Source organism: Macrobrachium rosenbergii, chromosome 15, assembly GCF_040412425.1.
Source record: "Macrobrachium rosenbergii isolate ZJJX-2024 chromosome 15, ASM4041242v1, whole genome shotgun sequence".
Lineage (NCBI taxonomy): Eukaryota > Metazoa > Arthropoda > Malacostraca > Decapoda > Palaemonidae > Macrobrachium > Macrobrachium rosenbergii.
In genome coordinates this window covers 56,265,430-56,292,190 of record NC_089755.1, presented here as the reverse complement: position 1 = coordinate 56,292,190, position 26,761 = coordinate 56,265,430, and the positions used below count along the sequence as shown (strand labels likewise).

At 36.3% G+C, this 26,761-nt stretch overlaps 1 protein-coding gene across 6 annotated transcripts; it reads left to right on the top strand.

Annotated features, from left to right (window-relative positions):
* Nucleotides 1-26,761, top strand: LOC136846762 (USP6 N-terminal-like protein). 6 transcript variants are annotated; one of them, XM_067117976.1, is made up of 12 exons: nucleotides 16-153; nucleotides 1,698-1,761; nucleotides 5,636-5,692; nucleotides 7,444-7,600; nucleotides 8,673-8,904; nucleotides 9,231-9,366; nucleotides 10,383-10,526; nucleotides 10,758-10,918; nucleotides 11,134-11,285; nucleotides 11,670-11,803; nucleotides 12,353-12,493; nucleotides 21,652-26,761. In XM_067117976.1, exons 2-12 carry the CDS (start codon nucleotides 1,752-1,754, stop codon nucleotides 22,557-22,559), a joined length of 2,232 nt encoding a protein of 743 aa, XP_066974077.1. In that variant the 5' UTR covers nucleotides 16-153; nucleotides 1,698-1,751; the 3' UTR covers nucleotides 22,560-26,761. The 6 variants fall into 6 exon arrangements, with proteins under 6 accessions (XP_066974079.1, XP_066974077.1, XP_066974081.1 ...); XM_067117980.1 differs by lacking the exon at nucleotides 5,636-5,692 and adding an exon at nucleotides 2,188-2,240; XM_067117981.1 differs by lacking the exons at nucleotides 16-153; nucleotides 5,636-5,692 and adding exons at nucleotides 210-416; nucleotides 2,188-2,240.

The window sequence follows — 26,761 nt, the reverse complement described above, 5'->3', positions numbered from 1 at the left end:
CCAGTCATTCGCCATAACCCCCAATAGATGGCAGCACCGACATAGTACACAAATATGTAAGGGACGATTTCGCCCGTCGCTCGTCTTCGCTGGTATAGATGATGACTCCTCGTCATGGCACTCTAAAATAGATCCATTGTTTTATTAGTAACGGTAAGAAAGACGAAGATTACATTCGGTGCGAAAGACTCAGGCGTAAATTTGATCGCGTTTGGCAGCGGGAAGGAAAAGGAGAAGAAGAAGATTCGGGTCTGCCGAAGGAGAAGGAGACATTTTTATGGCTACCGAATTGATTCCGTCGCTCGTTAATTGGTCGTGAAGGATGTCGCAGCTATTAGTATTCAGAATCCTCCAGGTTATCCTTGTCGTTTGTTTGGCGTAGGATTTATGACCGGAGTCGGCAGGGTGGCGTCCTTGTGAGTGTTAATATAACGGGGGTTGTCCCCTCCCCCTTAGTCGTGTATCGGCTCGTTTGACATTTGCGTTTTTTGACAGGTATATCCTTCGCGCCCTTCGAGGGATACTGTTACGTGGCTAGGGTCCCTAGTCACTAGTTAGTATCCTTACCTATTGCATTAGGTTCCAATGCTATTTATACAGTAGCCAGGCAGCAGCAAACATGGGTAGAATGCGTTAGTAAATGGGGTCACAGATTAATTTGTGGGGGCGTTCTTGGAGGGTGGGGGACGAAGCCCCGCGACTCAAGTTTAGGACATGGCATCCAAGGTTAGATTAAGCAAAGGTAGATCTCTACCTGACTGGGGTAGAGTTCAGAGTAGGGGGTTACAAATTACTTTTGGGGGGTGGTTTGCCCCCCCCCCTCCAGTCGGGGTTAGGACACGGCATCTGAGGTTTGGTTAGGCAAAGGTAATTCAGGTTAGTTCATATTCCCTCAGAAATGCTTAAGACAAAAATGCCGGATACGCAAATAGTAGCCCAGACTGGTGGCCTTGTGTTATTCTACAGGCATTAGGCCAATTTGTTAATGTACCCTAGTGGTCTAGGTTAGGTTAGCCCCCCTTGAAGATGAGCATTGTTCTTTAACTACTAGTCTACCCTGTTTTTAAAATGTCTGCTTCAAGCTAAGTTTTACTTTTTAATTCTTTCGAAGACAACGCTTATAATTTACGTTATAACCTAAGGCTAGCGGGCGGGCATAAGATTAGAATAAGCATAGCAAAATATCAGACATTCATGTATAAGCTATCGGAGGAGGCTAGAATGCCTCAGTTTGTACTCAATAGAAAAGCATAGTTCAGGTAAGTTGATAGAAACATTTAAGGTACTCAGAGGTATAAACAACTTGACAAAAACAGCATGAAACCATTTATCTCGAGTAGTAAAGAAACTTAGGTCCAGTGGATGGAAACTTCTTTGCATATAAAGCTTTTTTTTGGCGGGGAACAATGAGTGGAAATTGTGAATAGTACCACTACTGGCCAGTTCAAGAGTAAATTAGATGACGTTTTAACACACTCACAATTTAAATGTTTTGATATTTTATGTTTTGGTACTGGAGGGTGAATCATTTTGTCCCAGCTGTCATTTAATCTCGTGTAAAGGTTTGTCTGATAAGTTAAAGAAATTAAATAAATTTCCTCTTTGAACTGTTATGTTTAGTTCTCATATCCTTGGCTTTATATCCGTAATATTTATTAGTTTTGTGAGGTATTTATCGTTGCTTTTTGACCTTTTAGGTGCTGGTGTGATGGGTGCAGAAAGATAGTTGACACCAATGCTTGACATACAAAATGGATGCTGGTAAGTAATGTTGCTGGACAGTGCAAGTACTGTTGTTTTCTCAAGTTTTATTTTTTGTTTATGTAAGTTTTAGACGAAACTTTTCTGGTATGTATACTTTCTTTCAAGACGGTCTTGTGCAGTTGGCTTTTGCAGTGGTTTTACTAGTGATGAGTAGGCCAAGCATCATTACTGTTAAATTGATTAACTTACGTACAATAAAAAAAGTTCCTAACACGAGAATGCAAGTATTCAAGGGAAAACTTACAAATGAGGGCAGCTTATATTTGCCACAGCAGGCGAAATCTTTTCATTGTAGTAGTTGTGAAATTTAAAATGGAAATTATTTTTGGAGTGCCATATGGACAACATTTACTATTAAGCTATTAGTTTTAAGTACTCTATAATATCTTTATTATTAGTTATTATTTTTCATTTTTTGCTCAGAAATCATGATGCACTTGGGAGCTTTTGGAAAACTAGTGCTCTTTCAGATGAAGGTAACTTTTGGTCTTGTGAGTTTATATATACCACCTTTTATTGTTCCAACAACTAACAAAGAAAGCATCAGCAGTCAATACTATATACTGTACTATAATGCTAAAAGCTGGTGTTTTATTGGACTGCCTCCTTAGAACCTCCCCAAAGCTGGACTTTGAATTTTTGTCATCTTGCCTATTTTTGTTTGTGTTGATTCCTTAGTTTCTGTAGTATTGTGCGTCATCTAACCTCAGAACACAGGTAGTATTATACTAATCTGCTAAAAAGACTAAATTGTGCATTGTTAGCAGATTTTTAGGTAACATTTTTTCTGTTCTACAGGATTCAAAACAGTTTACACGATGGAGCTTTACATGGCTTTATACCGAAAGGTTATCTTAAAACTAAAGTATTGTTCATGATCTGTTATTTGCTAGAAAGTTATGGAAGTGATCTGCCACTCATAATACTGTTTGTTGACCCAGACAGTTTTATTTTGTTATTAATTTTAAGGTAAGTGTTTGAGAAGGCGTCAAGTACAGTGAAAGGCACATGCTTGATTATATTCTCACAGAAGAGAAAGCTTGTGTTTAGTCACCAAACCAGATTTCATTTTTGGCGATGGATGGACAATTATTGTGGATGTTCACATCTTATGGGGTTCCTTCAATCACTGTCAGCTTTCAGAGACTGGTTATGGCATACGTATGTTATTTTGGGGACAGAAAATTTATAATACTGCTGTGCTTTTCAGTGGCATGTCAACTCCAGATTTCAGTCGTGAGGCCTTCAGTTGTGTGTGCAGATTGGCTGCCGTCCATGTAAATGCACTTTTGTTGCTCTACTAAATACACATCCATGTTAAATTTATTAGAAATATATATACAGTAAAACTTTGCTTACCCACACTAACTCAGGGGGGGGGCGCCCTTGTCTGAATTTGCTGATTGTGTAGGTTAGCCAAATTTTATTTCATGTGCTTCATATATCCTTGCCTAGGCTAACTAACTTGGACTTAACATAGTTCTTATAGCCTAGCTCATGAACACAGAGGTAACCTTTATTAGTGTAAATGTTTATCACTTTTTGAGCTGCTTTGTTATAAAGAAGCAATTATGATTTGAAAGATGTATTGGTTTAGTAGTAAATTATGTTTGTTCCGACACAATATACAAACCATCGGTCCTTTACATTAGGAAATGTAACGTAAAGGACCCCAGGTTTGTATAGATAGGAAAAGTACAGTTTACTGTAAAAAATTTGTTCTGACACGATATGTAAACCATCGGTCCTTTACATTACATTTCCTAATGTAAAGGACCTCAGGTTTGTATAGTTAGGAAAAATACAATTTACTTTAAAAAATTGTTATATCAACCTTCCAGATAGATTCAGCACCTTTCTGTGAGGTTGAATTGTTTCAGGGAGGATAATTACTGTTTCTGCAATATATATAATACACTCTTCTTTACATTGCTGTCTCTTAGCGTTAAGGAACTGCCAAGTGGTCATAACACACCTGTGTAACTGTTTTTGCCCCCTATAACTGTGTTAGCTTCAGATGTGCATAGCCTTTATTAGCTTGTGTTGCCATATAATATTAAGAAATTTTTCACTCTTCATTTGTTCATATGAGAATACAGGCCTTCATCTTTTACAAGGATAGCCGTCATTGACAGCTGGTTCAGTTCGTCAAGCTTGAGTAGGAGGTCACCGGAGGTGGCCTTCTCCTGCTTAAAGTACTTTGCCAGGAAGCTGGCGTATCCTTCAGTCTGTCACCTTTTGCACCGACTTTGTGTGGCATAGCAGAGGTTAATAACTTCTAAAAATGATTCTTTCACAACAGTGCCAGTCTTGCTCAGTGAGACAAAACCTTCCACCTAAGGACCGAGTCTCCATATAAAAGATAAAGGTTTGTAGTCTCATAGGAGCAAATTACAAACAAAATCAAGATATGCATATTCATAGACATACAGTCTCAAAGTCTTTTATATTTGCATTTTCATAGACATACAGTCTTAAAGTCTTTTATTGGACTCCCACCTTAACCCATTCCTGCTTTTTCCCTTGTAGCTTAAGGAAAAACAATAATTGGTTTGCAGGTAGGTGAGTGGTCATTACCCTGCAACTTGCATACCTTCCGCTGAGCTTCAAAGATCGAACCAGTTGTTGTCAAAGGTTACTCCTGTAAAAGCTGGAGGTTTGCATATGTAGGAAAAATTCAACACTAGAATTTCGGATTATAAGATTTTATGATTACTGTAATATGGACATTTATTAGAGAAGAGTGCAGTCTGGTGTGATTCCTAATGGTATATTGGTATATGGTAATGCCGTTGTACCTTAATTTATTACTTATATTAATTGGTACTGTTATACTGATCTTTTGGTTTGCAATTGTTTCGTTGGAATTATGACAGCTCATCATTTTCCCTCTGACCACTGTATGTAAACAGAATTTTATTGAAAGTGCGAGTACAATACAGTACATAAATTTAATACTTAAAAGTATTATACTATATTGAATGATTTACAGCTTTATTTAATTTTGTGAGCATGTTTTAAAAGGGAAATGCCCTTTGACACATGTAGTGGATCTAGTTTTATGAGTAATAATATAGCAGTTAGTAGGGTTAGGAACTATGGCTTCATGAACATAGTGCACGAATATTGGACACAGTACAATTTACAATTAAATATACTGTACGCTCATATGGTATATAGTATATTCCTTTGCATGTTCAATAAAATAAAAACTTGAGAAATTATGTTCTGTTAAATTTTGCTATGTGTAGGTGAATTGCTTTACTGTGTATTGAGAAGCTACCTGGGGCAGACATTAAAAGATACAAATGATGATTGGATTGAGAACACTCAAAGCTTTGCAAGGTGAAGAATGGTCTGTTGTGAGTGATAATGGGTGGCAGTGAGGCCCAAGAGTAAGTATAGATGTGAGTGACTGAGTAGCCTGGAAAGATTGATGGAAATCAAATCTGTACTGTATAGTACAACCAAAGGCAGGGCTGTTTTTCTGCGTAGAAATCAAGCAGCGATTACGTGGTTTTTTTGTGCCTTTCAATCATAATCTGGAACTGTTATGTGGTATAGATGCTATTTGTCAAGTGCTTTGGTTTTCGTGTTAATTTCATTTCTTATTTCTGAAGCATCTGCGAGAATTGTGAATCATTTATCAGTGACTTGACTGTACAGGATTTTTCGTGATACATAACATTTACACAGCCTTACTGTTCTTAGGTCCATGATTCTATGTACTGTATTGTATTTTATTAACCAGATGAAATGCACATTTGTGATTTTTGAATTCCTTACCCATGCATTTGCTCACATTCATACCTTTCTGAATTTATACACTGTGGCAATGACGACAGACATTGATAATCACAATTTCTTATAGCTCGCATGAATCAGGATATTCGGAAGATGCTCAATCCCGACTCCCAGTCTCTGATGGGTAAATTTATCACTCGTATACTACTTGTGCTTGTGATAATTAACCTTTGTTTATTTTCTTTAGTGTCCATTTTTAGTGCTCCAAGTTTTTAGCCTAGTGGTGTGTTGTTTAATTTTCAGTGGTTTTCTGACGTTTTGTTGTCCATTAGCAAGAAGTTCATTCCTAAGTGCATCATTCTACTACTTCATGAGAGCTTTTTCTTTATGCAGGTCTAAGCATGGCATAAACGAAGAAGACTTCACTGTCATATGTATTGTTTTGACATTTAATGCTTTGCATTTAGCCTAGTGAAATCCAATAGCGAATTTTGATTTCGATGTTAGTTAAGGAGTCTACATTGATGTATGATTCTTTTGTCCTTCACCGGGACAGTTCCTTAGGTCTGTATTCATGTATAATATTTAATTTTCTCCTGGAACAGTTCTCTAGAGACCTCTTTGATCTGTATGCATGTGAACAGCTGTTTAAACCTCTCAGAACACCAGACTACCTTTTGATAAAATACCCCAATGAAGTAAATGCCACTGTGATTTTGTCAGGCAGCATCCAGGTTTTGATCATTTTGTTTCCTGATTTCAGTGTTTTTGGATACTTAATATAAGGTGTTTTGACTTTGATTTAGAAATTGATATAGCATGATGTTCCTTTGATACTGTCTTTGTCACTGTAAGTGAGAATTTCAAAGAATTTCTATCAAATGTATGACTTTTAATTAAGATAAGTTCATGGTGTTTAATATTAAAATAGTCTAAGTATTAAATTTCACAAAACTTTTTAGCCAAATTTTCCACAAACATATTCATAATGTAAAACAGAAGTAGAATTTTTCAATTACTGTACATAGGATCTTCACTGTGTTGTTTGATGGTACAATGGTACACAAACCTTGCTCTGTGTTACATAATTTGTCAGAATTACAATGATAGTGTATAAGTACAATGATTTGTTTCTCAGAACACAATGTAGTGGTAGTGAGATTCTTTGTCAGGTTGTACATTTTTACCTCTAGGATAAAAAAATTTTATATATTAGCGTCTGGTTGGAGGACTGTAACAAGCATTGAAGTAATCCCAAAACAGAAACCAATAGTAAAAGTACTCAATTTTCTATTTTGTATGAGTTATTTATGATAATGTATACTGTACCCAAATTTTGTGGGGACCAGCTCCTGTAGCCAAGTGCTGTTCAAATCAACAGTGTCTGCTAAGTCCCTTAAAATTGACAATGCCTGTGGATCAGTCGTACTTAGTACATGAAGGGCTTTTCAGGAGTGAATAAACATGGGTGGCTCTAACCCTTAACCCTAGCCGAGTATTTCAGGAAGTGCTGTCGAGAATTGAGCCTAGAGGTGTAACTTTCCTGGTGAAGTGAAAAGTGACAGTTGTCTCACCAAATCAGTTCTTGGCAATACTCTCTGTCTACCGTACTGTATTGAACAGTTTCAGAATTAAGTTCAAAATAGAAATTAGGGTAACTATGGTTTGTTTAAACGTTGAGTATTCAGCTGTTTATTATTTTTTGCAATATGTTCTGTTAAGTGTATATATCAGTTATTGCTTTTAGACCTAGCAGACTGCTGTGGATTAAGTTTCGTTAAGTTTTAAGTTTACTCTGAGTTTGATCTCCGTTGTTTCTTTTAAATAAAAGGCATAAGCGCTTCAGAAATTTTAAGGCGTAAGCACTTCAGAAATTTGATTTCAGGAAGGTGGAGTGTGCTGAAGGAGATTCCAATCGTTTTGTGCCTTTTCCAGGATTGAGCGAGGAGGAGTTGCTCATCCGGGCGAGGGAGGAGCGTGCAGCCATCGTTGGGAGGTACCACCTTGGTCGCGAAGATGGAGCCATCATTGTTCCGTGGGAAGATCCAGAACTAGAGATATACCATGCCACAGACAGATACGGATTTATACAGTTCAGTTTATTTGTCCATTTTTGTTAACAGTTGGGGGTTGGTTTCAAGGTGAAGGTTTGATCAGTAAGGGGATGGTTTCAAGATGAAGGATTGATTAGTATGGGCTAGTTTCAAGGTGAAGGATTAATCAGTAGGGGATGGTTTCAAGTTGAAGGGCTGATCAGTAGGGGATGGTTTCAATTAAAATCAAATCATGTTGGAGGACCTTGAATCTTCTGATACTGATGTCAGCATGGCTCAAAATTTGCATGACCGTGGCTGTGTAGCTGTCATTTTTGTTTGTGGTTGTCGGCTATCCCCATAACTCCTGCCCATTTATTTTTTAAAAACCAGACAACACAGTAGTATTGAATACTTGAGGTTCCTGGTATTAATGCCTTCAGCTTACTTGCATTGAGTTGCTGAACTTTTCCAGGATAGATCTAGATTTTTTAAAAGCTCTCCATTTTTGATATCTCGGTAATTTGGAGTTGATATTGTCAAGTCCCTATACATTCACTGTTTTTGAGTCAAGCAACATGTCAGTGAGAGAGTTCATGTAAAATATACAGCCCACAGACATTATTCATGTACTTTTGACTGTTAAAGGAAAAGTCATACGTGAATCAGGCACCATGTTGTTTGACGAGAGGAGTAAGAAAGGGGTCACATAACCCCAGCAGCTAGATAGCCATCCAGAAGCAAGCAAAAGCCAGGTGATCATCGGTCTGTGATTCAAAGGTGCTTTGATAATTTTGAGACATCTGGGGCATGGTCTTTTCGACCTTTGCACTTACTTGGATGTGTCGTGACAGCGACATTTATCCAGGTGATATGTATGAATATAATAACTTTTTCCACTGGATTCTTGCTGATGAAAGTAGTAAATTATATGTGATTTAAACAGTATGACTGATTTTACGTAATGTCATGTTTTATAACTAGCTATATATTCATTGTTCTGTTGTGGTTTTTGAGTCTAAATCTCTCAAATGTTAGGAAGAAAAAAGTAAGGTATGAACAGTGACAGGAGTAGTTTGATACTGTTTGAATTGTACTCCAACTCTAATACTGTATTTTGAAATATTTCAGTGACACACGGCTTCCCCAGTCTCGTACAAAAGAAGAAGAAAAACAACTGGAGGTTGAAGTATCCAGGATACAAAAATGGCTGAAAATGATAAAAGCATGGGATAAATATTGGGGTAAAGAAAAACTCACAAAACGAATTTATAAAGGAATACCTGACAGATTTCGAGGCGACGTTTGGGCAAGGCTGTTATTTCTAGAGCAATTAAAAGAAGAACAGATTGGGAAATACGAGGCAAGTTTGCGTTCACTGTGTGGAAAGCTGTGTTGGGAAGCATAAATCTTGCTTGATTTTCAGGGAGTAATGAAGAGAATAAGCACTATTGCTTTTCTCTTTGTTTTTATATAAGTGTTCTGTTTTGCAGTCTCTCTTATTCCCTATCATTCTTATAAGATATTAGCAATAAAAAGTGAATTGGACATATGTGATGATAGCCTTACCCTGAATTGGGAAAAGATGCGAATTGTTGTCGGAACACAATTTTCATGTTCTCTCAGTGTCTAAAACTGGTATGATATTTCTTAGATTATCTTATTTAATGTTGTTTTTTTTTTTGACAGGAAATGAAAAAACTGGGATGCAAATGGTCCACGGATGTGAGGCAGATTGACTTGGATGTTAACAGAACTTACAGGGACCACATGTTTTTTCGTAAGAGATATGACGAGAAGCAGCAGCAACTCTTTCATATTCTTGGTAAGAGTTGTCGTACTCTCGGTATCACTTCTGAAGCAGCTTGAAGCTGAAGCATCAAAAGCAGATTTTTGACGGGGGGCGTAAGAAAAGTTGCATGCGCAATAAGATTTCTTGTTAAGAGCGGAAGGATCAAGCTTTCCTCCGTATTTTTTAATTACGGTTTATAAGGTTGGAAATAAAAAAAGTCAGTGTTGCAAATTGTTAAATCTATTTCTACACACTCCTGTTGCCCTGTCAGCCTTTATTTGTGGTAAGCAGTTATCTCTAGGTATTGCCTAGAAATGGTCTCCCTTTCCACTTACCTGAGTATGCATTTGGGTCTCTTGAATACCCCTAGTGGTGAGATGTCATTACTCTGCTATGTTTTTTAAATAACAATTATAGTCTTATTCCCTAGAAAATTTTGCTATAATGTGCACAATCATTTTAAGTAATGCATTCTTCCAAAGCCATAATTCTTGACAATCATTTGACAGAGCTAATTATCCTTAATTCACATAATCATGCCTGTTGGCAAATCTGTACTCTAAGTTCAGAGCTTAATTTAACAGTTGGATGTTTCTTCTTGTGACAATTGAGAGGTATTATGTTTATAAGACTCCTTAATAAAACAAATACAGTATGGTATGTGAGATTAATGTAAGGCCATTATTTTCCATCATTTGCTATTTCTGGTTACCCATGTCTCCAGAATTTGTGATTTTGCAGTCTTGGATAAAGTGCTCTATTTTACAGCATTTTAGCTCCTGAGTTTCAGCAAAAATTAAATTAGTCCACATATGTAAAAGACCCCTTTATAAATGTGGTATACTGGACTAGTCTGACCTTTCAGATCTGTAAAATTTGTTCTTAGTAAGGTAATCAGTAAGAAAACTTAAGTTTTTCTCAGCGTAAGCAGTAAGTGGTTAAGAATGCAATATCTTTAGGAGTACTCATGATTGCATTATCTGTGCAATATAGGAAAGCTTTTCTACATTCACGTGTGTGTCATCTTGTTTTCCGTCTTATTTTTCCAGTGGCTTACTCAATGTACAATCAAGAAGTGGGTTACTGCCAAGGGATGTCTCAGATAGCTGCACTGTTACTGATGTACCTGAATGAAGAGGATGCTTTTTGGGCCCTCTCTGCCCTAATGTCCAAACCAAAATATGCTATGCATGGTTAGTTTTGTCTTTACCTTTAATTACGTGTAATCACATTATTTATCGCTGTACAAGGTGCGTCATGCATCATATGAACCATACATCAATTTGGAGAGCGTGACTGCAGCATCGCTGCGCTAGCATCAATATAAATATACTGTAATGAAATTGTAAGGTTTTATAAATCCACAAAACTTTTTTTTTTTTTTTAGTCACAGCATACTTTAGTAAAGTATGTTATCTTTTCAGGTTTCTTTATCCCAGGATTTCCCAAACTGTTACGTTACCAGCAACATCATGACAAAATACTCGAAAAATTTCTTCCCAAGCTTAAAAAACATCTCGAAAGAAACTGCATCGACTCAGGGCTGTATACTCTCAAATGGTTTTTTCAGTGTTTCCTTGATAGGGTGAGTTAGATTTTCATTTTCATTCACAGTGAACTTTAATCGACTGATTATTGAAAGGTTATAAACATATATACAAGAGATGATAATTTAAAGAGGTAATAACCAAAATCCCTCATGTCAGGCAGTTAACATTCAAATATATAAATGTCATATCAAAAAGAATTCTGGTGTGGTATTCTTCCAATTTCTAGAAATCTTTCATCGTTCATCTTCAGGTACCGTTCACACTAACACTCAGATTATGGGATATTTTTTTATTGGAGGGGGAACGCCTTCTTGTGGCCTTTGCATACGTTATTCTTAAACTACATCGGCGGCAAATTGCGAGACTAGACATGGATCAGATCTTGGATTACCTCCAGAAGAAGTAAGCCATTATTTATGCCCTTTTAATGTTAGTTTTCATACAGTATACCTTGCATGGTGTATTCTTTATTTGGTCTGTCTATGGTATGCTTTACAGAGTTACCTTATCATTGCTGAAGTTGACTTTTATTCAGGTTTTTCAGCTGTGTTCCATTATTTTATAACATTTCTTTTGCTCACTTTCTGTTCTTCCCACTTAGTATCCATTTATTGTATTCAAGTTTTTGTCATTTACTTAAGAATACATAATTTGCATCAGCCCAGTGAGACTAGGAATGGATGTATTAATGTTAATAATTGAGGCAATTATATATATTTTGTTAAATGTGAGAGCAGATATTATTTTTCCTTTGCCAATACACTGTACCGTACATTACTTTTACAGGCTGGAAAAAGATTTTAGCTACGATGACGACTACGTCATAGAAAGTTTGGAAAAAGCAATGGAAGAGCTCAGAAAAGCAAAGCTAGACCACCCTGGGGCGCCACCCGATTGTGAACTACCGCAGCAACCGTTTGGTAAGTTTGAACTTGAGTTCTTGGGGCGTTTTTCAAATCGTCTAGAAAGGGGAAATGATTTTATCATATCTGGATATTCCAAAGGGGGTTATTGCTGTTAGTGCAACTCACATGGTGCACTGTAGGCATTGCTAAAGTTCTTTGCAGCGTTTCTTCTGCCCCTAGCTGCGAGCCTTTTTATTTCTTTTACTGCACCTCCATTCATATTCTCTTTCTGCCTCTTACTTTCCACCCTCTCCTAACAATTGTTTCAACATTATTTTCGAGGCTAAATAAACCTATAGCACTTGGCCTTCGGCCTAAATTTTATATTCTGACTTCCATATGTGAGTAAGATTTTTGTTACATGCTAAGTTCATAATGGTACAGTATCTACTTAAGATTTTGTTTATAACTAAATAACTTAAATTTAATCTAAAAGCAAGCATACTGTCTCTGGCCCTTGATAATTATTAGATAGAGGCTTTCAGAACCTGTGAATATGTAGAATCTTGATCAAGTATAAAATCCTTTACATTCAGTCACATTTAACTTCCTATATTTGCTCAGGCATGTTCATAGAACCAACCATTGAGAAGGAGTCTGGGATTCGACGAGGTTTCACAGAAGAGGAACGTCAGATAACGGAGAAGTTGATGAAAAGGAATGAAACTGTTGGTCTCAACGGCTCACATCTCTCAGTTGACAGAGGTTAGTAAGGATGTGCGAGGTGTTTTTTTTTTTTTTTGCAAACTTTGTACTCGTTATGGTAAATATATAGATACACAAGAAGTGGTGTTTTTATTCATTTTTGATCTGATATTTTTGTATTTGAGAAATGGGGCCAACTCTAGATTTTATAAATTCAATATATCTGTTTAGATTGATATATTTTCTGAGAGATATTTATTATTATTATTATTATTATTATTATTATTATTATTATTATTATTATTATTATTACAGTATTATTGGGCAGCTTAAATATATTATTATTATTTGGCAACTTAACCATATTATTATTATTATTATTATTATTATTATTATTATTATTATTAGTATTACTATTATATTTGGCAGTGTAACCAGACCACCAAATTTTTAAGCGTAAAATATGTGGCCTAACTGTTTACTGTTTGTATTTTTACTGGTAGATTGCATAAGGAAAATTAGTTTTGTGTATTCAAGGGAAAACTGCAGCATGGCTAATTGGGAAAAATAAAACAAAGCAACAATACTAACAGTCATCACATATTTCTTGGAAAACGACATAGGAAACTGTCAGACTGTTTATAAAATGTCAGGATTGGACCTGAGTTCTTGGAAACAGGCTAATTTGAGCGTATCTTCTTTGAGGAAAGCAGCTACTGGAAGTTCTGCTTCATTCTGTAAGAGGAAACTTCTTGGACTATGTTTCAGAAATGTCTCATTGGGTAACGACCAAGTATTTCAGTACCAGCAATTGTTGGTCTTCGCTGTTATACTACCTCCTCTCTATTGTAACTGTTGAACTGCTGAAGTAAAATTCCTCTGTAATTGTTTGTCACCAAATCTTCGGGAAAATGTATTAGAACAATCCATGAACTCTTGGTTTGTGCTGTCTGAATGATGACGAAACAAATACATACTTTTAAAAAACACATGCAACTTTTTCATCAGGGGATGACATTCTTTGCTCATCCAGCATGGTGGATAGGTTTGATTGGAGTTAATATGTTAAAGGGGTGTCAGACCAGTTAGCAACGCTGTACTGGTCTGTCTCAACCATCAAAGGTCTCTGCACTAAATGGGCCTGATACAGGTTTTTCAGTTGAGTTGAAGGTGGTTCTCCAGCGCTGTGAAAAGGGGGTTCCTCTATAGATTGCTCAAACTTCTGGTTGTCACGATGAATCATATTCTGCCTGGTAAGGTAACATGCCAGAGTCATTTGTTAGTGGGACTGTTGCTTCTTTCAGATTTTGTTGTGGAGCCTCTAATGATTAGCTGCCAGGACTGGCCCACAATGCCTTTTGCTATTCCTTCCTAATTACCTGCTTCCAGTGCAACCTCTGGGTGTAAATCCTCCAGACTGTTCATGTCCACTGGTCAAAGTGTGAAGGAGGAGAAAAAAACAATCCTGTTTTGGCTCTGGCAAGTTATATAGTAATGTTACGGATTGTGAATGAAACTGAGCAGGCAAGAATGCAACCACGTGAAATTAAATATATATACAGTAAATGGGGCTGTGATGAAACAAATTTTTTATAATGCAGGTTTCTCCGCACAAACCCAATGATCATGTAATGATTGCCCTTCTCCCAGCCCCACAAGTCATGCTGCCTCACTTGAAAAGCGAGGGGCTTGCATATGACGTACCCAAGGATCCTGGGAATGTGCGCTGTAGTTCTGCTACTTTACTTGTTAGGCAAAAGAATAATGATCAGAGAAATTTTGTGGGATGCAGTATTAGATATAAATATGTGAATTGTCTGTTTTGTATGAAAAGATTTTATTATACAAAAAAATTTTTATACTTAAAGGGCCCACTGTGTATGAATTTTTCAAATATTATTGAGTTTGATAGTCTTGAAATTCATCACACTTTGCAAAATTTACATTAAGAATAATCTCATATAATATTTTATCAGCAGTAAGTCTGAATTTTCTCGCCAAGTTGGTATAAATACTAGTGATTTGTGATACTTATATTTCCTCCTGAAATGCTTTTGAGACTGTTAAACTGAACCGGCCATGGTTTTTATTTGACGCTTCAAAGGAAAAAAAGGTAAAAATAACTTGCCCAATATTTATGCCCCTGAATCCCAAGGACCGCAAAGCTGCAAGTGTCGTGTGATATTTGTATCATCCGCTGTGTCTGTTGTACCTGTAGGTTGCCTAGTTCCCCTTCTGCCCTCTTTATGAATTAACCTTTGAAGTACGTTGTGGCAACCACAGGAATGCTTGTAGATCCATCGTACGCTTACCTTTTTCTATTTACGTTTATACATAGAACTTATACAGTCAGGAATTAGAATGCACTAGAAGTAGCTTTCGTTAGAATGACATTTGCACTAGACTGCCCGGTTATCCTTAGACGGGTTAGCTAATGTTGTATGACTCTTTAGAATCCTTTATCCCTTCTTGCTTGAACTGTTTTATTACTGAATATCCGTATCCCGTATTTGCATGTGGTTGTGAGAAAAGAGAGAAATTTTAAATAGTATAGCAAACTGTTTCTCTCTAAGTTACAGATATACTTCTGATTTTTCTGGGCTTGGGTTTGCAAGTTTTGATCGTTTGGGGAATTGTCATCCATAATTAGATAGGATTATCTCTTTTATATCTTTGCTACCATTCATATCAACTGCAGGTAATGTGCTTAAGCTGGAAATGCAAAGTTTAGGAGCCGTAAGTTTATAAAACACATATACATATTAGTTTATTTTACCACTGAAATACAGTATTGTGAGTAAAAACTAAAAAAAAAAAATCAGTTACAAATCACAGACACTATTGTCCACATTTAGAAGCAAAGCTGAAGATGGTGCATGTAAAGTTAAAAATGCAAAGGAAATTGTCATAGTACACAATTATAAATTTTGGATTGATAAAGAAAAGTTCCAGTTCACAAAAGAGCTGTGGATCTGCACACTTTGTTGGCGAATGGCAGCAGCCCTCTCTGCTTCCAGCTTCACTCACTTGTTTTTCTCTCTCAGAGATCAGGAGTATTTGAGGTTTTTTGTATCCAGTGTGTTGCAGTTGTAAAATCTTGAATTTAGTCATTGTCCAAGCTCCTAGTGCTGCTAAATTTGCTACAAAGAGGCAAAAGAAATCAAATGGTTAGATTCTCTACTTTTTCTGGAATCACATGCTGTAGTTGCCTGCTGTTACAGCATCAGCAACTCAGCTGTGAGGTACACGCATAAAATGGAAAAGCCAATCCATGCAGCCGTTGTTGCATCAACACCAGCAGGTTTAAAATGTCACTTCCTGAGTGAAATGCCTGTCTGTCTCATGTAGAAAACCAGTTTATTTGTGGGATTTGTTTCAAGAAAGGCACCCCAGTAGTAAACATTAATGTGATTTGAGAAGAGATCACGTCTTTAAACAAGTCTGCTAGGCAAGTAGAAATATAATATGATTTGAGAAGAGATCACGTCTTTAAACAAGTCTGCTACGCAAGTAGAAACTTAGTTATCTAGTTCTGGAGATATCAGACCTGCAAAAGGATGGTTTGAGAATTTCAGGAGAGTGTACGGACTTCAAAATGTATAGATGACAAGAAAAGCAGCCTCTGCCAACCAAGAAACCGTTGAGTGGTTTCTTGACACCACCAAGAAGCTTATGGAGAAGAAAGAATATTTACCGGATTAGATATTCAGTGCCAATGAAGCCACTCTGTTGTAGAAAAAAATAACACAGAAGGCATTTATCAGCCAAGAAAAGAGTAGAGCATCAGGTTTTAAGACATGACGATTTATAAAGCTGTTAATCTGCCAGACTTGAAGGGAAAAGGTAAATTCTTTTGGCTGCATATTAAGAAGCCTGGACTACCATAACACTTTTTCCTTGAGTGATTTCACTGGTGCCTTGTCTTGCAAGTCAAAAGATGGATCCCTTGCCAGTAAAGGATCGTCTTTTAAGGTCCTGATGATACTGGACATTCATCTGGCCACCCAAAATCCTGTGATTTCAACACCAAAGTCATATGCTTCGTCTCCCTCCTCTTCCCTTACACCTCTAATCATACCCTAGATCAGGGGGTAGTAAGGACAGACTCATTACACTTGATATTCTATGGTTGGTGATCCCATTGAGTAAAACACTGAAGAAGTGGTAATTACATTTGCAGATGTCAGAATATTGAAAAACCCATGAAAACTAATGAACATGAGAAAATAAACTCATGCTGAAAAAAGCTTTAGGCAGGACGCCCTAATCACCTGCATTTCCTATCGAACCTGTCAAGAAATAATGACATACTTGTAGATTGTGACCACAGCATAAAGGTGGGTGGGAAAATGCTTTGGAGTTGTGGATCTTGAGGAAATTCAAGATTTCTTTGATACCACCCTAATATTTTTTATGGAACTGACCCAAACGCATGCTATACCAGATGAAGAAATAGCATTTGTCAGAGAAAAGGTTTGTGTTAGATCATATCACAGATTGTGTTGGTTCACTGCTGTCATGGACTACTGTTATCATGTCATCCCATCCGTGACACGTTCCTGGAAAGTGAAGGCAGCGGCAGATGTAGTAATACTATATACGTAAATCTAGTTTGTAGGCATGAAAAGGCAAAATATTTCCTGAAGGTTAGATTTATCTTGGCTTCTCCTGCCACGCTCTCTGCCTCCTCCGCCCCCATTATCACAGAGGCTATAAAACCAGTCACTAATCCTTTTGCTTGCCCTCGTACGGGACGTGTAGACGAAGGTGACGAAGATCCTGATGGTCCATCTCCACTTACAGAATAAATAATGATAATGCCATACAGTAAAGAAACATTTCTTTATATATTTGTGTGATGTCTTAATGTTTAAGTACAGTACAACAGAGGTACCGCAAGAACTGCATCAGCATGCTTGTGCCACATTGTCATTTTCATCATCATCATCATTTAATATTGCCGAGACATTGTGTCAAAGACTTTTAAGTTGATGCATATTAGTATATCATTGCATATACATAAGGTAAGTATTATTATTAGATTACAGTAGTGTTTTTTACTTGGTATTGTTAAGTGAATTTGATAATTTATGATATAAAATATAAAGTACTGTTTGCATACTGTGGCATCATAAGTACAGTTACAGTGTGCAATCTCTCTCTCTCTCTCTCTCTCTCTCTCTCTCTCTCTCTCTCTCTCTCTCTCTCTCTCTCTCTCTCTCTCTCTTGTTAGTACTGTACTGTGCTATATACTATAAAGGGTTTATTGTACTGCACTGCATTGCATATAATATGGTAATTTGGTTAATAATCAGCTGCTAACATTCAGTACCAGGAAAGTTCATGATCAACAGTACACTGAACAGTTTTAGGACTTGAGGTTACGGGGGAGTCAAGTTATTCTCAGATTTTAGGTTTTCACTGGGAGCTGATTCCTGCAGAATTTGAGGGACTCTTTCATATTGGAATACAAAGCAGGATACCCAGCCTAGCACAGGATGAAAGGATTATCATCTTCGAGTCTTGGTGCTTCTGTATTGAAAACAAACATCCCAGGAAGTGTTGTGTCTTAAAATGTCAAAACTCTACTACTAGCATTATGAGATGTTGAAAACATTCATATTTTTGTTCTTTGCTAATATTTTAACTTTGCCTTTCCCCCGTTGCTTTTTTCATATCTAGTATCAGGATTCTGTAGAACCGACTGGTACATGAACAAGTTATAAGACTGAGTATATTAATGTTATATTTTTAACTTCATTATGCATTGGTAGAAACATCATGATATCTCTGCTGAAAGACAAAGATGCATATTGAACTGCATAAGGTTTTATTAAAAACTGTTTTGCATATTGAACTGCATAAGGTTTTATTAAAAAAATGTGTGGTTTGATGGATGGAAAAATTACTGTAGCTTTGACAAAATAGTCACATTTTTATGTGCTACCTGTACGTACGTATTATATTGTGTGTTTAAATATTAAGTCTCGTTTTTGTGTACTATTTCGGGAAGGGTGTATGGTAATGCGAGACAGACATTGAATTGCTAAAATCAACATAGGTGTTGAAATAAAGGACTAAGGGACTATCATAGTTTATACTTTAGCATTTTGAGCATCTTAAAATGGACGCAAGCAAATCTATACACTGCTCATCGGTGTATTTTTACGAGCATGAGAGCAGTATTCTGCATCAGAACAACTTTGCAGGTAGCAAAGCTAGAATGAAATTATTTGGAGAGAATAGATTTATCCGAAGTTGACAGTGTCAACATGAATTTGATAATCAAGTACCTTTTCTTTCATCATACCATTGAATAAGGTTACTCCATTTCGGTTTTGTGAGGTATGACTGGGTCCTGTTTATCAAATGTAATCCAGTATAAATTTTTGGTAACAATACTACTGGAATACTACCCTCTAATAATTCTATAGGCATTTGTATTATACTGTACACCACTTGTTTATTTACTATTTTATCTTGTGGGGGTTTTATTGTACACACATTTCAAAGAAACATTTGGTAAGATTTGTGCACTGACGTTAACTCAGTCATTCATTTAAAGCTCTCCCTTTTCAGTACTAATTCATCATATTCTCACTGCTCCTTTTCACTATTTTGCTTAAGAAATAAATGTAAAACTGTGATTTTCCTGATTTTATCAGTTATTTTCAGTCACCAGTAATTACTGCAAGGTTTTTCTCCTAGAATTTTACAGTTTGTTATAGTTTTTTTCTGTATTTGTTATTGTTTTTGTTGTGAGACATTTTTGATGTGGCTGTATTATAATCTGAGTTAACTAATTAATAGCTGTTGGCTAACTGGTGTTGATGGGCTCGTTTTTGTTTTGCATTAACAATGTACGTACAGTATTCATATGTTGTAAATGAAGGCATTTTGTTTTCCACTGAGCTTTTTAAGTTTTTTGATAGTGGTTAATGTTTGTGAATTTTTTTATGCCTGCCCTCTTTATAGTATCACTAATTGCCCTCTTTATAGTATCACTAATTGCTTTCAGTTATCTGAAACAGGATTTTGTTATTGTATTTTGTTAATTAGCTGTTTTGTATGCAACAGAGTTTTGTGTATGTTCACTGTCCTTATTTTATAATGTTTTGTTTCATGCATTATAGTTTTGTGCTTCATTTTTCTGTATATCTTTTGCTGTGCCTTAGCAAACTTGCCTAGGTATTCCAGGTAGGGCTTGTTACATTACACCTTCATGTCTTCTCTTGACATGGACCACATCTGGTGGTACCTGTCATGACCAGAGGTGCTTGTTTACACTCACCTGTAAGACATGTCATGAGTGGTTGTTGATTGGTTGCTCTGTGGAAAGAGGTCATAAGTTGAGACAGAACTGGGCTAAGTGCACCGCCCATGAATTTCTGTTGGTCAAATCCACTTTAAATATAGAAACACATTTGGAAACAGTTCTAATACTTTTACATTTTTTTCTAGAACAAGTGAGAAATGGCAATAACACAATATCATTCTGACCTCTTAAACAAAATGAACCCACATCTATATTGCCTGATTTCACATTGTTAAGGGAAATGTTTGCCTTACTGAATTGTGTACAACAATCTTTTGAATGCTTAATATGAAAGGGGGAGAAATCCCTCAGAAGAATGGAAACTAGCTAGCCATTTTGAGATTTTATACATAAACAGCCCTTGTGATTGAAATGATAGGTCTTAGTGTGATACTGTCTTTTTCTTGTAAAGACCATAAGTGTTGAAAAGACTTGCGTTTCTCAAGAAAATTCTTTGCTCTTCTTTTCATGAGAGTTTTTCCTAAAATTTCTTAAAAATTAGCAGGAACATTTCAAGGCTGTTTTGCTAGTTTCTGATCCAGTAAAGAAAATGGCTAGTGCTATTCACAAACTTTAGTTGAGGCTTCTCCGAAATTCTCGTCATTCTTGCCACCTCGTACCACTATGAAAATAGTCTCATGGAAAAGTGGAGATAAAATGAAAAGGAAAGAAGAGTACACACCCATCCTGATTGGTCTTCAAAGTCAGGGAATCTCTTGCAGCCATTGATGTGTTGGAACATCCACAAAAGGTGTTTGAGTTTACCATGGAATGATGTACCCTTTTCAATGCACCATCCTTGTACCATGGATAACATAGGCATTGGTAGAGTATAGGGTTTGTGATGAAACAAATAACCTGTTGATATTTTGTCCTGTGGCAGTAGGACATAATCAGGACAAATGTGGGGAACAGTAAACACGACAAAGAGTTTCTCTGGCCTAGGTAGTGAGGCTTGTAGTTATAAAGTTGGTGTCTAATAAAGAGGTTGGTTGGCTAGCTATGTATTGATTAGAACCACCTACAGTATTTTAAATGTGGTTCATAACCACCTATTGCATTAGTATATTCCCCACATTCATTGTGATCATTTCCTACTGTTTTGTTTTAATTTTTATTTACAATTGATAAGAAACATTCCTGAGTGTATGTCTAACCCTTTGGCAGAAGAACCTGTCAGTTAATGTAAGATGAGCTCGGTGTTGATATTTGTCTCATAGAAAAGGCCCTTCCAGACAAACAAAACGATGCAGAAATCACTTTTAATCGCTTGCCTGAAAGGCCAACTGTTGGCCAATATGTAAACTTGTCCATTTTACTGTTCTCTTCATAGGGTAAAGTGCAATTCAGTAATTTCTTCTATTTGTTGGTCATTGTGCTTTTAGTATCTATGCATATTATACTGGAACCTCCTTGGAATAAGTTTTCCCATTTAATTGTTTAATTCTGTTATGTGTTGTTTGTAAGGTGTCACCGAATTGTGAGCCATTAATAGGCATCGCTTACAGGCTTCAAGTTGCGGTGTGTGGTATTCATTCATCGGGGTTATTCAATGTTAGCCAGTCTTGGATTACTGAAATGGGTTGTTAGTTTCATTGTTTTCGTTAGATGCAGAAGATCTAATTGTCGATCAACATAATGCATACAATTGTAAGAGGAATAACGAACTTTGTCATGCACAGTGTAAAGGAGTTTTAAATGCAGTGCTTCCTAAAATAATTTCTGGGATATCTATTTCACTCGACATTTTTATAGGCTGTCACCAGTTGGCTGTTAATATCTATTTCACTCGACATTTTTATAGGCTGTCACCAATTGGCTGTTATGTTTTATTATTAAGATTTTTTAATTTTAGTATTTTTTCCAAAATTACTTGTTTTTAATAAATTGGGTGCAACTTCAGGGTCACGATATTCATTGGAGTGCAGCATTGACGAAGTAAGCAGCCTGGGAGGAGTTGGAGGTTCCCGTGCTTCCCTTGCCAACACATCACTAACGTCTGCTGCAGATCTCTCCACTTTGTCTTCTGTAACATTGGCCAGACGTGGGGACATTGATGCAGCTTCTATACAGTCCGGCCGATCCTTGATGTCTCCTGATACACGGTCTGTACAATCTGTAAGATCACCAAGATCACCAACAGATAAATTCAGACATTCAAATAGTCAGTCACCTTCACAGTCACAGCAAACCAATGGTGAAATACATTCAGACACACGTTCTGTGCATAGTGAAAGTGAGGTTGTGCATAATGGTGTACTGGGCAGCCCTAACAATAGCCCTTCCACTCCCAGGCCTTCTTGTTTATCTGTAAGTCAGACAACTTTGCAGGGTGAAGCAGCACTTCAGTCTGAGCCTGCAACACCCAAGGCTACAGAGACGCCTGACACTGTGCGCATATTTGTGCCATACTCAGGGAATACAGAATCGTTGACTCCCAAAAGTCAAGTTGCCAAGTCTCCACTTGGTGGAGGAGAATTCAAATATATACCTGGTAGCCCCGATGATCCCAACAGAATTATGATCCATGTGGATGGGGATGATTCCTTATCATCTCCAAGGTCATCAGGATTCAGTAATTCACCGAGAGACATTGTTAGTTCACAGAATTTTTCATCACCTTTGGAATTATCATCATCATGTTCACAAGAGCAGTCTGTCAGTGAGCATAACATGAACTTTAAACAAGAATTTTCTCCACAGGTAGGAACTGCCCCAATTCCAGTATCTCCTTCACTGCCCAGGCTGGAGACAGCACGAACCCGCCCTATCACTCTAGACAGTCCTGAGTATGAGGAGGGTCTCTTATAATGATGATAATAAGTACAAGTCACTTTGTGATTGGCTTTTACTCCGCCTCAGAGCTTACTCCTCCTCAAACATTTGCTTAAGAGTAAAATGAAATTGAAGTATACTCACAGTATTTCACAAAAAAAAAAAAAAAAAAAACTGAAATGAAATGGTAATTGAGTAAAACTGTTCGTGGTTTAAATTGAAGTACATACTACTTAATATGGTCTCAAAACTATGAATTGAATATTGCTAATGATCATGGACCATGTGAATCAGATTGTATGTGAATATTGTTGATTAATGAAAGAGCTTATTGCTCTTAATTAGTAAGTGTACTTATTAGAATTGGTGTTTCTAGAGCATCTAGCACTCCTGTTGATTAGAAAGCCAATTCTAGCATATTTTTGTATTACTCATGTTCTAGTCTTCCTTTTTTTCTTTTCTGTTTTGGTGATTGGCCAGTAACCCGTAGAATCTGAGGTTAACAGCTGATCGTTATCTTGATTACCCCTGTCAGTATCAGCAGTGATAGTAATTTGCTGTGACAATGTCAATTTTTGATGTGGATATGCCATTCCAAGTAAGGCCAACATTTGTCATTATTGATCTTTTAGAATTGATAGTTATTTTGCAAGACTTCTACAGTGGAAGTTAAAGAGCATTAACATTCCAGGTGTATTATAGTGTGTTAAGGTTTACTAATGAAACGATTTGCCGCGCATTTATGTTGTGCATATTTATTTTACTCCAGTGAATTTGTAATTAACGAGTCTATTTACTAATTTCTCACATTGATTCTTGACGATTATGTTCTTGCCCTGTTAACTGGATGTTTCTCAGTCACGAATGCCAATGTGCAATATTTTTTAAATTGAAGGGAACAAATCCTAGCCATTAAAAATTATGGTTCAGGTGAAGAAGGCCAAAAATGCTCATTCCATTTTGTGTAAATCTGTATTTATTTGACAGACGTAGTTACTCTCCGTGTGTGACAGGTTATAGTTAAAGCTGTGTGAGTGCAAGAAATCCTTACGTGGATGTGTGTATGCATATGTGTGTGTGCGTGTACACATGCATCTGTGTGTATGTATGTATGTATGTATAATCTGCTTTCACACTGTGTAAGTGTATGTAAATATACAAATATTTATGTAAATATGTAGAGAACAGAAAATAAAATTTTGTTTGTGTATACTTTTATACACATTATTATATACATATAAATATGCATACACTGGCACACATGCGTGAATATATATTTATGGTTACACAACACCCACATGTATAGATCTGAAATCCGACATGATTTTAGAAGTTTGGGAGTAGGGTCCACTTAGAATCATTTGGAAGAGAATTTGAGGTACGGCCTTGAAGGATAAAAGTTTTATTGATTTTAGATATACTGTATCTGATCATTGCTCCCATTAAGTTTCTTAAGGACAGCTTGTATTTTTGAATGAAAGTATACAATTTTGAATTTTACCCACGAGCAAGTCAGGGGGGGAACATTTCCCCAAATGTGACTTCTCACAGTTTGAGGACTTTGCCCCAGCAACCAGTTACTGTAAATTTTGTGTTATTTTTTATAATTTTTTTCATTAATCAAACAGTATTATTTGTAATTGTAGATAGTTTTTATATGTTTGATGTATTTGTTTTATTACACATTAACATAAGTAGAGGAGCAGTTACGAGTATCTGCTCATATGGTTGTAAGTCACAATGCTCTTTCTCCTTTTTGTTTTGTTTACTTACAACTTTTGTTGTAGATTAGCTGACAACTTTTACAGTTTTCATATAGATCTGTAAATGCTTCGCGAGGTCATTCATAGTGTGGCTGTGACAGTACTTGATTGGTCTTTGTTAAATTTTTGCTCTCTCTCTCTCTCTCTCTCTCTCTCTCTCTCTCTCTCTCTCTCTCTCTCTCTCTCTCTCTCTCTCTCTCTCTCTCTCTCTCTCTCTCTCTGGGTTGTAATTTTGTTAATAAAAGAATGTAATTAGTTCACCATCTTAAGTAATTGAAATCATTAGTATAAACATTGCCGAAAGAAGCTGCTACCCGAGGTTGTATTTCTTCATTTTTTTCGACCTAAGGAAGTTGAGATTTCTTAGTAGTTATTTGAATTGTATGTATATTAATTCTCATATATATATCTGTATAAGTCTTGTGTTATGAATACGGATTGATGAAGATCTTTTGCAACATTTTTGATATTTTGGAAAGATTTATAGACCATATGCCTTGACTTTCATCATTTTTCAATTCTCATCATTCCTTTGAGGTTGATGGTGAACTATGGCATTTTTGTCACTGTATGAAATTCTAGTTATTTCTTGTAGTCTCCATATAACTGTGGTTGAGAGAGGAAGTAATGTCTGAATGTGTGTGTATGTGATACAAGTTGTACTTTCACGTCAGTTAGGTTGCAACTGTTGGGTATACAAACTAATGAGGCTGTATGATTGTAGATCATTTTTTGTGGTCATCAATTTGCTTTGCGTTGATATGCAGAATTGGATAAAAATTCTTGAATCAAACTGTCGAGTCATGCCAACATAATCAGTTAACATAGGTGGTATCATTATAATGAATATGTTAGTTCTTTAAGTACCTTTGAACATTTAGTCTGATTTCATTCTTTATTTATTTTCGGTATGTTAAGTTTGGGTTGCTGGGTCCCGATGTTATTGACAGCAGTTACATTAATTTTTCCGATTCTCCCTAAGTGAGTGTTTCTGGTTTTATACATTTCCACAGGTTAGCTCAAGTTTTCTCTCAGACTCTTTCTACTTTAGAATTTAAGTCATTCACCATATAGTTCCCCGATTGAATTTGGATTAATAATTGTGTTAGGTAAGTTGGTATTTCACAAAAGATTGAAGACAGGGGTCATTTCATCCCTAGTTTGACAAACTGACGTGAGCCACTTTTTCCCCATTCTGAGAAAATGGCCCTCAAAGATTTTACATTGTTCAGAGCTTCTATTTAGCTCAACTTTTTAGGAAATTTTGTTTGAAAATGTGACAACACGGACAGCTGAAGTTTTGACTTGTTACAGAGTAACAAAAACTGACACACTTTGGCTGGAAAACCCAAATACTTAGAAAAAGTTGGTTATGCCAGTTCGTCAAAACAGGGACGATTTGTAAAATTAACACAACCACTCTTTTTGACAAAACAACACCAGATTTTTTTAGATAATTTTTTGAAATTCCACACGCTGCAGATAATAATACATACACAACCACAGACACATACTGTACTTTAGGAAAATCTTGGCAGCAGTTAGGCAGCCACTGACATGAAACCCTAGTATGTAGAAAATATATGGTGCCTGCATTTAATTCTTTTGTGGGCTTGTGATTTTAATTTTATGATACAGAGAGCAGTACAGTAGTACGAAGTTTTGGTTTTACGTAGTCTTAAGATTGTTTACATTCCAGGTTTCATTTGTTTCTTGTCAGTGATGTAATGGAAAGTCAATGTCATGTTTTCACGAATGCTGAAGCTGCTATTTTGAGTTTTAAGAAGCAATGTAGGCAAGTGGCTTTTTGAAAGTTCAAAGTGTAAGATTTTTTGCCACATAGTATTGTCACACAATAGAGTAAATTCGTTGACATGTGATGAAAAAACACATCATCAAAATATGCAAGAATGTAATTATACTGTATAAGCGATACAATTTATGACCGATTGTCCAAGTGATATGTACTGAAGTTTTAATTGATAAGTTTTGCTGCTTTTCAATATGTATGTGAACCTTGATATTTTATTTTAGGAAACCTTGCTTTTTTAGGTGTTTAGAGAGAAAGTTGGGTCTTACTTGAATGATAAATGGATCAAATATTTGCTAGTGTTATCACAGTGCACTGTAAATTGTGATGTCGGAAGTGATATTGTAAAAAATACTCCCCTAATTTTTAAAAGAAATTACACCTGAGCCATAATATCAAATAGCATTGATTATGTCGATAGGTGTAAACACAAGGTTTTTAAGATATTCATCCTGCATAGATTAGGTCAAAAGCAATATATTCATTTTATTGTGTCGCCATTTCATTCATTTTCTGCTTGTCATTTATTCATACAAATCAATATTTGTTGCTTTCAAGATTTTTGTAAATGAATTGCAATTGTATTTCTGGTAAGTTGTCAGTAGATGAATTGTCATTTACTTTGCAGTTAATTGGAGGAGAAATTAATTAAAACATGATTAGAA